This window comes from Dipodomys spectabilis, unplaced genomic scaffold (assembly GCF_019054845.1).
Source record: "Dipodomys spectabilis isolate Male_0828 unplaced genomic scaffold, ASM1905484v1 ptg000342l, whole genome shotgun sequence".
Taxonomy (NCBI): Eukaryota; Metazoa; Chordata; class Mammalia; order Rodentia; family Heteromyidae; genus Dipodomys; species Dipodomys spectabilis.
Window position 1 is genome coordinate 312,401 of NW_024871019.1, and position 14,153 is coordinate 326,553.

Below are 14,153 nucleotides of genomic sequence, written 5' to 3' on the forward strand. Positions count from 1 at the left end.
AGTGATTATTATTACAGAGGTGATGTATGAGGGGAGCGGGTTACACTTAGTAAGTCAGGTAAAGAGTACACTTCCTTTTGGAAGTGATCCTTCACTCCCACTCCCTGGATTGTCTGTTAGAGTTGGGATCTTTACTTTGGAAAAAAAGGTTGATTTGACTTGCATGATCGCAGAAGACACTGCTATCATAGTAGCTTTGAAAAAATGTGGATTTCCAAGTGATTTTGGAGACTTTACCAAATGAAAAGTGAAGGTTTTCTTTTTTAGTACCCCTATGTGGTTGTACCAAATGATTTCAGTTCAGCATGTCAGTTTATGGGTATAGTGCATCTTGATCAATGTCACCCCTCCATTGTTCTCCTCCAAGTTTTTCCTCATTTTTTTTTGGGGGGGGGGTCAGTCGTGGGACTTGAACTCTGGGCCTGGGTGCTGTCCCTGAGCTCTTCAGCTCAAGGCTAGCACTCTGCCACTTTACCACAGTAACATTTCTGGTTTTCTGAGTGGTTTATTGGAGATAAGAGTCTCACAGACTTTCCAGCCTGGGCTGGCTTTGAACCGCGATCCTCAGATCTCAGCCTCCTGAGTAGCTAGGATTACAGGCGTGAGCCACTGGCACCCGGCATCTCATTATTTTTGAACTACATTATAGGTGTCTTGACACCCTGTGCCCTCTTCCAAGTACACTGTCCTTGACAAAGCAAACTAAGGTATCAAAATGGAGACACAAGCTGGGCACTGGTGGCTCACACATGTCATCCTAGCTACTGAAGATCTGAAGATCATAGTTCAAAGCCAGCCCAGGCAGGAAAGTCTGTGAGAGTTTTATATCCGCTGAACCACCAGAAAACCAGAAGTAGAGTTGTGGCTCAAAGTGGTAGAGCCAAAGAGCTCAGGGACAGCATCCAGGCCCTGAGTTCAAGGTCCTTGACCACTACCACCAAAAACCCAAAAAACTGAGACTCAAACCGGGTCTGACTGACCCAAAGCCCATTCCCTCTTCAACTAGAAGAAAGTGAGCAGTGTTCCTGTAAGGAGAACACAGTTGCATGGCCAGGGAGGTCTAGCCTGTAACTGATGATGCCTGCAATCCTTGGCCCTTTCACCATCGCTACCTTGGATATTGGCCTTAATAGCAGAGCACTGCTGTGGTAGCACCTTTCCTTAATGAGGTGCTCTGTAGCGCTGGATGCTCTAGAGGACAGTAGCTTGTCTCTCTAGTCCTCTTGTCTCTACTCTGGATTCTGGTGAGAATCAGATCCTCAGGGCCCTACTAACTCATTCCATGGGCTGAAAGCTTAGGGTTTTCTCATTGTACTCATTGCAGTGCTTGTTTACCTCTGTTTTGTGGTGATGAGGGATTAATTTCTTAAAGTAGTCACTATGAAAACTTAAGACTTTTGGAGAAACAGTTTATCATGTGTACAGTTCTAATAGTCTAATGTAATTTAGGTAGAAATACAGATGATGTCAATTAAATAATTGTGAATTTAAGAAATCATGGACTAGCCAGGCACTGGTGGCTCACACCTGTAATCCTAGTTACTCAGGAGGCTGAGATCTGAGGATCACGGTTCAAAGCCAGCCTGGGCATGAAAGTCTGTGAGACTCTTATCTCCAATAAAAACTACTAGAAAACCAGAAATGGCATTGTAGCTCAAGTGGTAGAGTGCTTGCCTTGAGCTGAAGAGCTGGGGGACAGCGCCCAGGCCAAGAGTTCAAGCCCCACGACCGACAAAAAAAAAAAAAAAAGAAATGGACTTAGCCTGGGAATGCGGCTTAGTGATAGAGTGCTGGCCTAGCATGTATGAAGCCCTGGGTTCGATTCCTCAGTACCACGTGAACAGAAAAAAAACAGAAGTGGCACTGTGGCTCGTTGTAGACTGCTATAGCCTTGAGCAAAAGACGCTCAGGGACAGTGCCCAGGCCTTGAGTTCAAGGCCCAAGACCAGCAAAAACAAAAACAAAAAAAAAATCATGGGCTGAAATCCAAGCTTATTGTAAGAGCGCATGTCTAGCAAGTAAGGACCTGGGTTAAATCTGTAGTAATGGAAAGCAAACAAATTTGGCCCAGTGCCAGTGGCTTACACCTATAATCGTAGCTACTGAAGAGGCTGAGATCTGGGGCTTGCTGTTCAAAGCCACCCCAGGCAGGAAGTGAAACACTCAAAATGATAGAGCACTAGCCTTGAATGTAAAAGCTCAGGGAAAGCACCCAGGCCCCACCACCACCAAAAAAAAAACAAAAAAAATTATGTGTATAAAACTTTATGGTTATGTTTTGTTTTCCCATAGGCTGATTATTTACAACCAAAGCTGCTAGGCATTTTGGCGTTTTTTAATATGCAGTTACTGAGCTCTAGTGTTGGCATTGAAGATAAGAAAATGGTAAGTAAGCAAGACTTGAGTTGGAGAGCACTAGAAGAGAATTCATACAGCACCTGCAGGAGACTGCTACAAGAATGTAGCTTCTAGCTGCATCCACAGAAGATAAGTAATCCAATATAATGCCTATATATTGCTGAGGCCAATTTGCATAAGCTTTTTAGGAGTCTTAAAAATAGGAACTGTACTTGGGAGGCCAACATTAGGAGGATCATGATTCAAGACTTAAGTTCTTCATAAGCTGGACATTTTAGCTAGACTTTGTATACTGCTAGTAGATAGCTTATACCCTTAGGTTTGGATGGGAAGCACTTGTCCGTGGAGCTGTCTCACTAGGCAGCTGGTTTATAAGCTTTACCTGAAAGCACTGTTACTTTGTAGGCCCTGAGCAGTTTGATGTCTCTGATGAAGTTGATGGGACCCAAACATGTCAGTTCTGTAAGGGTGAAAATGATGACCACACTGAGAACTGGCCTTCGATTCAAGGACAATTTTCCTGAACTGTGTTGCAGGTAAGTGACTGATCAAGTTTGTTTTTATGTATTTTCTAGTAGTACAACCTTGAGTTCCTAGCCATAGGAGGGAAAATGGTGCCACACTGGAGATAAGGGTCTCATGGACTTTCCTGCCCTGGGCTGGCTTTGAACCTCGATCCTCAGATCTTAGCCTCCTGAGTAGCTAGGATTAGAGGTGAGAGCCACCAACACCTGGCCTTTTTTTTTTTTTGGCGGTTGGGCAGCCTGAACTTGGCCTGGGCACTGTCCCTCAGCTCTTCTGCCCAAGGCTAGTGCTCTACCACTTGAGCCACAGTGCCAGTTCCGGCTTTTTCTGCTTATGGGGTACTGAGGAATAGAACCCAGGACCTCATGAATGCAAGGCAAGTGCTCTACCACTGAGCCACCTTCCCAGCCCATGTGTTTGTTTGTTTTTTAAATTTAATTTAATTTTATTTGTGAACATACTGTACAGAGGAGTTACAGTTACATGGGCAGGATAATGCGTACATTTCTTACCAAGCATTGCTCAGCCCATGTGTTTTTATTTTTAATGACAAAATTTTTTACAGTTGGGGCTGGGAAGGTGGCTCAGCGGTAGAGTTCATGCCTTGCAAGCATGAGGCCCTGGGTTTGATTCCTCAGCACCACATAAACAGAAAAAGCCGGAAATGGTGCTGTGGCTCCAGTGGTAGAGCTCTAGCCTTGAGCTGAAGAGCTGAGGGACAGCGCCCAGGCCCAGAGTTCAGGCCCCAGGACCGGCAAAAAAAAAAAAAATTAAATTTTTTTTACAGTTGTGATTTGATGTTTCTGTTGTTTCAAAGCATTAAAGACAGATAATAACTGATTGCCCACATTTAGTAATGCTAAGACTAATTAGTAGCCTGAATCCCTTTATTACAATGATGTTACTAATCTTTCATTTCAATGTTTTTTTTTCTTTTTTTTTTTTGGGGGGGGGGGTGGTCCAGTCATGGGGCCTGAACTCTGGGCCTGGGCACTGTCCCTCAGCTCTTCAGCTCAAGGCTAGCACTCTACCACTTGAACCACAGCGCCACTTCCGGCTTTTTTCTTTTTGCTTATGTGGTGCTGAGGAATCGAACCCAGGGCCTCATGCATGCGAGGCAAGCGCTCTACCACTGAGCCACCTTCCCAGACTCATTTCAATGTTTTAACATTATTTATTAATGTTTAAATATTTAAAATATTAGCTTACAATTAATATTTTGATAACGTTATTGCCTGAATTTATAATCTCATTATACGTGATAAAATAGTGATTTCTAATTTTCATTATTTCTTTTATGTTTATTAGGTGGGATTCTTCTTTTATCTTTTTAGTTTTTTGAGACAGGATCTTGCTATGTAGCCTAAGCTGGCCTGGAACTTTCCATCATCCTGCCTCAGCCTCTCTGGTGTTAGGATTACGAAAGTATGTCCTAACACCTGGTTAGGTAGGATTCTTCTTAAAACAAACAAAACAAAAACTTGAGTTATTCTGAAACATTATTCATACCAGATGGGTAAGATAAATATGTGACTATACTTAACAATTTTCAGAAAATAGCAGTTTTACTGTAGTAATGTCTAGTTAAAATTTTCTTTTTTTGGTAGTATTTCAGTCACAAAGTTTTACAAATTTGATTAATTTTAATCACTATTATCAATATTATTGTTCCTCTAGCCAGTAGGGGTCCCTTTAATTTGGCACTAAAATTTTTTTTTTTTTTGTTGGTCGTGGGGCTTGGACTCTGGGCCTGGGCGCTGTCCTTCAGCTCTTCAGCTCAAGGCGAGCACTCTACCACTTGAGCCACAGTGCCACTTCCAGCTTTTTCTACTTATGTGGTGCTGAGGAATCGAACCCAGGGCCTCATGCATGCAAGGCAAGCACTCTACCACTGAGCCACCTTCCCAGCCCTGAAACTTTTTTTTTTTTTGTCAGTGGTCGGGCAAGTGTTCTACCGCTTAAGCCACAGCACCACTTCCGGTTTTCTGGTGGTTCATTGGAGATAAGAGTGTCAGGGACTTTCCTGCCTGGGTTGACTTTGAACCACAATCCTCAGATCTCAACTTCCAGAGAAGCTAGGATTACAGGTGTGAGCTACCAGCACCCGGCTAGTACTGCAACTTTTGATATGACCCAATTAATCTTTTACAGATTCTGTTTTCTAGCATGACAGGGTGTCTTACTCAATCCAGTGGATGACTATTAAGTATCATGTCAGTTTATCTTCATGATTGTATGACTGACTGAAAACTGGCCTCCTGCCACTACCCAGGGTCACAAGAAAGAGTGGTAATATTTACTTAGACCGGGGAAAGATCAAGATTCAGAATGCAATTCGTAATGAATATTTATCACATTTGTACCTTCAGAAAATTAAATATTTTTTAAATTGAACCCATTAATCAAACATCATCTGTATAAGCAAATGCTTACACAGTCACTCACGCGTTTTGTTTTATCCTGCTGCAAAAGATTGCTACCTACTTTGCTTTTTTGACTCTATAATTTACATATCATTTTGAGTATATACACTTTTGATCTTTAGTTCATATTTTCAATTTGTAATCTGTTGTATGTATATATCATCATTTCTTCGACTAATAACTGATTGTTGCACCTTTACAAATAATGGACTTTATTTTCATTTTCCACACAGAGCGTGGGACTGCTTTGTTCGGTGCCTAGACCACGCCTACCTGGGCTCCCTTCTCAGTCATGTGATAGTAGCTCTGTTACCTCTCATCCACATCCAGCCTAAGGAAACTGCAGCTATCTTTCACTATCTTATCATTGACAACAGGTATTGTAATAGCAATAAAAACAGCATCTTTTTCTACTATCATTTTATGTCACAAAGTACTGTAATTGTTTGTCATGTGGAACCATTCACTTTTTTTTTCAGCTTTATCATCTATCCATAAGCTGAAGTGACTGGCACACAATTACATGTTGAGTGGATGCTCTTCTTTTGTAGTATTGCTTCCATTGGTTTAAAATCATTAACTAGTAGAAGGGCAGTGAAAAATTATAGTTTGCCAATTTTAAAAGTTGAAGCTAAATTTACCTTTCTTCTCAAAATAAAAGACAGATGGGAGATCAGCATGAGATATTCACTTGCTTTTCTGCCATACCTTACTGGGAAACCTTTGCTTCGTCATTGTGTTTACCTTCAAACTAGTCACCAATTGTGAGCTTCTATAGGCTTCATTTTCTTGCTAGAATGGCCTTTTAAAATCATCTCCTGGGCTGGGAAGGTGGCTCAGTGGTAGAGTGCTTGCCTTGCATGCCCGAGACCCTGGGTTTGATTCCTCAGCACCACATAAGCAAAAAGAAAAAAGCCGGAAGTGGCGCTGTGGCTCAAGTGGTAGAGCGCTAGCCTTGAGCTGAAGAGCTGAAGGACAGTGCCCAGGCCCAGAATTCAGGCCCTACCACAGACCCAAAAAATAATAATAATAAAAAAAAATAAAATCATCTCCTAGCTGGGCACTGGTAGTTCATGCTTTTACTGGCTACTCAGAAGGCTGAGATTTGAGGATCACAATTTGAATTCAGTCCAGGAAGGAAAGTGTATGAGACTGTTGCATGTGTTAATGAAATCTAGAATTCTAAATTCTTACATTTTGGCCAGAAAGACTATTTATAATATTATTGTAAGCAACTTATATATTGTAGCCTCAACGAGGCTTATTTGCTCTATGAACTTTTGTTGTGTTGTTAGACAAAAATTTCTGTTTGGGAGTTGACTTCGGTCATCTGTTGCTGTATTATAAATCACTCCAAAATAGTGACTATTTTTATTTGCTCAGAATTTGCCCGTGTGATCTGAGCTCAGCTGATCCTTTCATCTGTTGGTTGTCTCAAAAGTCACTTATTGCTGAGTGCCAGTGGCTCAGGCCTAGCTACTCAGGAGGCTGAGATCCGAGGATCGCAGTTCACAGCCAGCCCAGGCAGGAAAGTCTGTGAGATTCTCACGTACAGTGAACCACCAGAAAACTGGAAGTGTCACTGTGGCACTCCCCTTGAGCTGAAGACTTCAGGTGACAGTGCCCAGGGCTAGAGTTCAAGCCCCACGACCAACAACAACAAAAAAAGGTCACTGGTCTAGCCACATTCTGCTGACAGGTATGCTCTGGTGGGCTTCTTCCTTTGTCCATTTAGTGCCAGAGCCTCTCTCTCTCTATGTGTCCTGAGCTTATTAGTGGCCAGACTTCTGGCATAGTGACTCCATGCTCTCCAGAGTACAAAAGTGAAAGCTGGTAGACCTTTTTTGTGTGTGTGCCAGTCCTGGTGCTTCCACTGAGGCCCTGGGTACTGTCTATGAGCTTCTTTCTGCTCAAGGATAGCACTCTATAACTTGAGCCACAGTGCCACTTCTGGCTTTTTTCTGAGAAGTTTATTCAAAATAAGTCTCACAGACTTTTCTACTTGGAAATTGCTTTGAACTGAGATCCTCAGATCTCAACCTCCTGAGTAGCTAGGCTTACAGGCATAAGCCACCAGCGCCCGGCTGTAGCTAGTTATTTGCAAGTATTAGTTCACTGAAGATCTTAGTTGTGGTGAGGAAGAATACTTTGCATATTGATAAAAGTATTACTTAGCACTTTGAGTTGTGTTTAAATTGAGCTTAGTTTCAACCTTTTTTGTTGTTGTTGTTGTTGTTGTTGGTCGTGGGGGCTGAACTCTGGGCCTGGGCACTGTCCCTCAGCTCTTCAGCTCAAGGCGAGCGCCCTCTACTTAAGCCACAGTGCCACTTCCGGCTTTTTTTTTCTTGCTTATGTGGTGCTGAGGAATCGAACCCAGGGCCTCATGCATGAGATGCAAGCACTCTACCACTGAGCCACCTTCCCAACCCCTACCTTTTTTTTAAAATATATAATTGTCTTCTTGACTACATTCCCTTTCAACTATTTATTAGGGATGCTGTGCAAGATTTTCTTCATGAAATATACTTTTTACCTGATCATCCTGAATTACAGAAGATAAAAGCAGTTCTCCAGGAATACAGAAAGGTATTACATTTTTTATTTAAGGTTTAGAAGATCTTAGGTCTAGAATTTTCTGATTCCTAATACATTGAATAAAGATCCTTTAGAATTATATCCAGGATTCACATAATCCTTCTTATGGCAAGTTTCTGGTGACTAGATAATGCTATAAGAATCCATGTCTTGAGAGGAAAACTTGATTATCTGATGAAATATATATTAGCATTAGAGCTTTTACTACCCACCTCAGCAAATTGTACTTAAGAGTTCTCCGAAGTAGAAACTACTCAAGCTATATGCCCTGAAAGAAGAAAGATTCTAGTTTTGTGCCACAAATCATGGGGTCATACATGTCTGCTCTAAATGTTTCTGAGTTTTAGAAGGAAAATAATACATAGCTCAGACATCTTGAAATCTAGTGAGTGCTATGAAATTAGGAAAATACCAATGGTGGTTTCTGGGCATCAAATGAGATATATTAAGGAGTAAAAGAAAAGACTGTAATTATTTACATAGTTCATAGATCTGGTTCAAGTCCTCTGTTAAGGAGAAGCTTCTATTTCTTATGAGGAAGCATTTGTTTTATATAAGTAAATTTTTATTTAGTTGGAATAAAATCTTTGTGTGTGTGTGTGTGTGTGTGTGTGTGTGTATGTGTGTGTGCAGGTACTGGGGCTTGAACTCAGGCACTGGACACTATCCCTTAGCTTTTTTAGCACAAGGCTGGTGTTTACACTCAAGCCACAGCTCCACTTCTGGCTTTTTGGTAATTAATTAGAGAATAAGAATCTCATATGCTTTCATGCCCAGGCTGGCTTTGAATTGTGATCCTCAGATCTGTCTCCTGAGCAGCTAGGATTATAAGCATGGGCCACTAGTACCCAATTTAAAATCTTTCTTGAAGTAGAAATATTCTAGAACAGAATTGTTTTCCCTGAAAATTATAATGGCATATACTTTGGAAGAGATGGAACTGTTACTTTTTTTTTAATGTAATTTTATTAAAGGAGAAAGTGCTCACTACTTAGGCCTTGAGATGTGAGTAGGAAAATGGATAAGGCATGTCTTTCTGTGCTTATTCTGCAGGAGACCTCTGAGAGTACTGATCTTCAAACATCACTCCAGCTGTCCATGAAAGCAGTTCAACACGAAAATGTAGATGTTCGCATTCACGCTCTTACAAGCTTGAAAGAAACCTTGTATAAGAATCAGGTATGCTGGGCAGGGAATGTGGCTCAGTGGTAGAGTGCTTGCCTAGCATGCATGAAGCCCTGGGTTCCATTCCTCAATACTGCATAAACAAAAAAGCCAGAAGTGGCACTGTGGCTCAAATTGTAAAGTGTTAGCCTTGCGCAAAAGAAGGTCAGGGACAGTGCCCAGGCCCTGAATTCAAGCCCCAGGACTGGGGAAAAAAATCAGGAATGCTATGATAACATAACTAAAAGCAAAGGAAGGGTGAAGGGTTCAAGAAAAGTGACAGGCATTTTTGTTTGAGACTCAACATATTCAATAAAAGGAGTAATCTTTGTTTTACCTAGATTATCAGATCTGACCAAAAATTAGTAATCTATGAATTGCCTTTTAGCCTGAACCCCAGAGATTTGCATGATTTTTGTTGTTTTGAAAGGTTATGATTTTGTGGTTATTTTTCAGGTCACTGCATTTTCCTAAATAGAGATTTATATGTTTGTATATCAGCAGTTTATCTCTCTCATATAAAACATCAACAATTTTGCCATTTCTCATGTAGAACAAACTTTTAGTTTTAATGGAATTGAATCTTTTTTTTTTTTTTTTTTTTGGTCTGTTTTGGGGCTTGAACTTAGGGCCTGGATACTGTCCCTGAGCCACAGTGCTATTTCTAGTTTTTGAGTGGTTAATTGGAGATAAGAGTTTTAGAGGGACTTTTCTGCCCAGACTGGCTTTGGACCATGATCCTCAGATTCCAGCCTGCTGAGTAGCTAGGATTACAGGTGCGACCAACCGATGCCTGGCTTGGAGTTGAATTTTTAAATTATTCTCTCAAAGGACCAGTGAAATTTATAATTCTTCTTGGCAATATAGATAATCCTTATCTTTCTGGTGTGAAAATTTGTATTTAAAATATTCTTTTTTTAATTTTTATTGTGAAAATACTGTACAGAGGGGTTACAATTACATGGGCATGTATTTAAAATATTCTATCACAGCTAGGTGCTGGTGGCTCACACCTGTCATCCTACCTTCTCAGGAGGCTGAGATCTGAGGATCAAGGTTCAAAGCCAGTCTGGGCAGGAAAGTTTGTGAGACTCTTATCTCTAATTAACCACCAGAGAATTGGAAGTGGCACTGTGGCTCAAGTGGTAGACCACTTACTTTGAGCTGAAGAGCTCAGGGACAGCATCCATACACAGAGTTTAAGCCCTACGACCAACAAAAAAATAAATTAAAAATAATTAAAATATTCAATCACCATAAATCTAGTTAGTTCTTTCTCATCTTTATTGCTTCTTTGCTATGTCAATGCATGTTATTATACTTATCATATGTTATTTTAATTATTTGTTTATACGTGTGCTATCCCGCTGCCTAAACTCACGAAACTCAGACTCATTTTTATATACTGATGTAATATTAACTGTTTAGCAGAACTTACTGTAAGCTATCTTGTGTAAATGAATCAAAAGCTAATGGAAAAGATTGCAGATAGAGGAAATTCGGTCACTATTCCTTAATATTTTTAAGCTTTCTTCTTTAGAAAAATGTATTCGTTTGTACTGGTTACATATTAATTTTCTTCCTATTTATATTTTAGGAAAAACTGATCAAATATGCGACTAATAGTGAAACAGTCGAGCCTGTTATCTCCCAGCTGGTGACTGTGCTTTTGAAAGGTTGTCAGGATGCAAACTCTCAAGCTCGCTTGCTCTGTGGTGAATGTCTAGGGGAATTGGGGGCAATAGATCCAGGTCGATTAGATTTTTCAACAACTGAAACCCAAGGAAAAGATTTTACATTTGTGGTAAGTATGGTCATTTGGGATGACAAGAAGGTTTCTCAGTCCACAGAGATTTATATATTCCACTTATAAAGAACTATTCAAGAGCTGGAGGTGGTGGTGCATGCCAATAGTCCTAGCCAGTTCAGAGGTGGAAATAGGAGGCATGCTGTCCTGGTCCCAGCTGAAAAACAAGTTAAGTTCAAGTAGACTGGCTCCAGTGGGAAAATGCTTGACTAACAGTTACGAGTTCAGTCTCTAGTACTAGGATGAAAAATAATTATTATTCAACTTATTTTTAGTGACTACTTGATCTAAGTCAGAAAGTTTAGGTAACTTCTCAGTTTATTTTTTCGTACTCTTATGGACTCCTTTAGCCAAAAGCAGTAAAGGTTGAGCCCAATCTAGGGTACTGTATCATTGCAAATAAGCTTTCTAATCTTTTTTGGGGGGTGGGAGTGGGAGGGGATGCTAGTATTGAAACATGAGCTCTGGGCTTTGTGCTCTTGCTCAACTTTGTCTTTCCACTAAAGGCTGGCACTCTACTACATGAACCACCACTTTTAGCTTTTTGCTGATAAATTATAGGTAAGAGTCTCAAGGATTTGTCTTTCCAGGCTGGCTTTGCACCACAATTCTCAGCTCACAGCCAGTATTTTAGGCATGAGCCACTGGCACCTGGCATAATCTAATAAGATAATATCCAAAGCCTAATTAATAATCTAAACAAAACTGTTGAAAAACTACTGCTAATGTTTCCATGGGAAACTGGATTTTCAGGGTATTATGAGTATTAAAAAGGTTTTATGGTCAAGTAACTTTGAGAATTCCATGTAAAGTGAAATTAAATAAGATTTTTCTTTTTTCTTTTTTTTTTTTTTTCTGCTATGATCAAACCAAGGCCCTGAAATGCAGGACCTTTCTTACCCATGCTAAGCAAGTGCTGTACCACCTTGCTACTTCCTTACCCCTTCCAGTAGAACTTTAGTCAGTATACATTTTCAGTCTCCAAGTGGAGGGTATGTTGGAATCATTCATCTCTCATGTGACTCTTGGTCTCCAGAAAATGCATGCATGTATACAACTTGTTCTTTTACAGTTACAAAGCAAACAGTGCCTATTGTCCTCACTACTCAAAAGGTTGAGCAGCTTTACTATACTTTAAAAAGAGCCTTTGAAGATTTTGATTTTGGCTGCTAGGCAGTGGGTTATCTTTTAACCATTATCCACTTAGTTTCAGCCTCACCCCTTTCCTTTCCTTTTTCTGGGTTCAATTCACTATGCAAACATAGTGTCCCTTAAAAACTTTGCCAGGTGCTGGTGATTCACACTGGTGATTCATCCTTGCTGCTCGGAGGCTGAGATCTGAGGATCATGGTTCAAAGTGAGCCCAGGCAAGAAAGTCTGAAAGACTCTTACCTAGCCTTGAGCAAAAAAGCTCAGGGATAGTTTGAAGGCCCTGAACTCAAGCTCCAGAACTGGCATGCGCATGTACACGCACACGCACACACCACCACCACCACCACTACCACCAACAACAACAAAATATATATGCCAATTATCATTGAACTTTTTTCTTATTTTCATTAAGACTGGAGTAGAAGATTTAAACTTTGCCTATGGATTATTGATGGAACTGACAAGAGCTTACCTTGCATATGCAGATAACAGCCGAGTTCAAGATTCAGCAGCTTATGCTATTCAGGTAAGGGTGCTTAGATGTAGTAGAACTCTGGAAGAAAGTGGTAAGTTCTGTACTTGTGAAATACTTCAAAGTTATTCAAATTCATGTTAAAAATTTTAAGGAGTACATATTATTATTTTGTTTTTGGTATTTTGGTCAGTCATGGGGCTTGAACTTAGACCCTGGGCACTGTCCCTGAGCTTTTGTGTTCAAGGCTAGTAGTACTCTACCACTTTGAGCCACAGCTCCACTTCTGCTTTTCTAGTTCATTGGAGGTAACTCTCATAGACTTTCCTATTCAGGCTGACTTTGGCCCGTGATCCTTAGCTCTCAGCCTCCTGAATAGCTAAGATTACAGGCATGAGCCACTGGCACCTGGCATTATTATATTATTATAATTACTTTAAAATGATCTTTTGTTTGGTGTGCCAGTACCGTGACCTAGATACCATCATTCGTTTTTTTCACTGTTGGCTGGTACTTTGGCTTTTTGAGGGTTAACTGAAGAGTCTCAAAGACTCCTTCCTGGGCTGTCCTAGAATTGCTAACCTCAGATCGTAGCCTCCTAACTAGCTAGGATTACTGGCCACTGGCACCCAGCACCGAATTATTCATAATCTTATATTTGAATATATATTATGTATAAGCTGATGTCACATTCAAATACTTTGTAAGCCCCAAGTAAGTTAGTCTAAAGATTTAAGGCATTGAAACAAGGTCCTAAAGAAGCTCAAAGCCTTTTGAAGTTTTTAAATTGTTTCTTTTTCTGTGTATTTTCATAACTATAATACATAGAGTGTTGATTGATGTAAAATGTTATCAGCCTCACTAACAAATGTAAAATGTGTGTTTGTAGGAACTACTTTCTATTTATGACTGCAGAGAGATGCAGAACCACAGCCGAGGCAACCAATTATGGAAGATGTTTCCTGAGCATGTTCGGGAAATACTAGAACCTCATCTCAATACCCGGTATGGATCTCATTTTCAACTGTTCACAAAAGGGTCTTTAGCTTTCTTTTTTTTTTTTTTTTGGTCGGTCATGGGGCTTGAACTCTGGGCCTGGGCGCTGTCCCTTAGCTCTTCAGCTCAAGGATAGCGCTCTACTACTTGAGCTACAGAACCACTTCCAGTTTTCTGGTGGTTTATTGGAGATAAGAGTTTCATGGACTTTCCTGCTCCAGCTGGCTTTGAACCGAGATCCTCAGATCTCAGCCTCCTGAGTAGCTAGGATGACAGGCGTGAGCCACCAGCACCCGATGATTTTCTTTTTTTTAAAGTTGCCAATGGCTCATAACATAATTCTAACTATTCAGAAGGCTATGATCCAAGCCAGCCTGGACAGGAAAGCCCATGAGACTCTAACCTCTAATTAACCACCAAAAAGCCAGAAGTAGAGCTGTGACCCAAGTGGAAGAGAACTAGCCTTGGGGGAAAAGCTAGGTCCTAAGTTCAAGCCCCACTACCAGCATTAAGGGAAAAAGAGAACATGGAAAAATGTTGTCTAGAATTAGGTTGCAATAAATGCAATACTAGGGTACAATGAAGAAATTAATACAATTTCTTCTGCTTTCTTTACAGATTTTTAAATGGAACCATATATATGTACTACTTAATAAACAAA

General features: G+C 40.5%; 1 protein-coding gene across 1 annotated transcript in view; it reads left to right on the forward strand.

Annotated features, from left to right (window-relative positions):
* Nucleotides 1–14,153, forward strand: part of Atr (ATR serine/threonine kinase) — a 68,473-nt gene that overhangs the window by 18,993 nt on the left and 35,327 nt on the right. Inside the window, exons 17-24 of the mRNA XM_042665710.1 lie at nucleotides 2,293–2,385; nucleotides 2,764–2,894; nucleotides 5,540–5,683; nucleotides 7,799–7,892; nucleotides 8,955–9,080; nucleotides 10,663–10,869; nucleotides 12,437–12,550; nucleotides 13,386–13,501. Coding sequence (XP_042521644.1) covers nucleotides 2,293–2,385; nucleotides 2,764–2,894; nucleotides 5,540–5,683; nucleotides 7,799–7,892; nucleotides 8,955–9,080; nucleotides 10,663–10,869; nucleotides 12,437–12,550; nucleotides 13,386–13,501 — 1,025 coding nt within the window. The remainder of the gene's footprint in view (nucleotides 1–2,292; nucleotides 2,386–2,763; nucleotides 2,895–5,539; nucleotides 5,684–7,798; nucleotides 7,893–8,954; nucleotides 9,081–10,662; nucleotides 10,870–12,436; nucleotides 12,551–13,385; nucleotides 13,502–14,153) is intronic.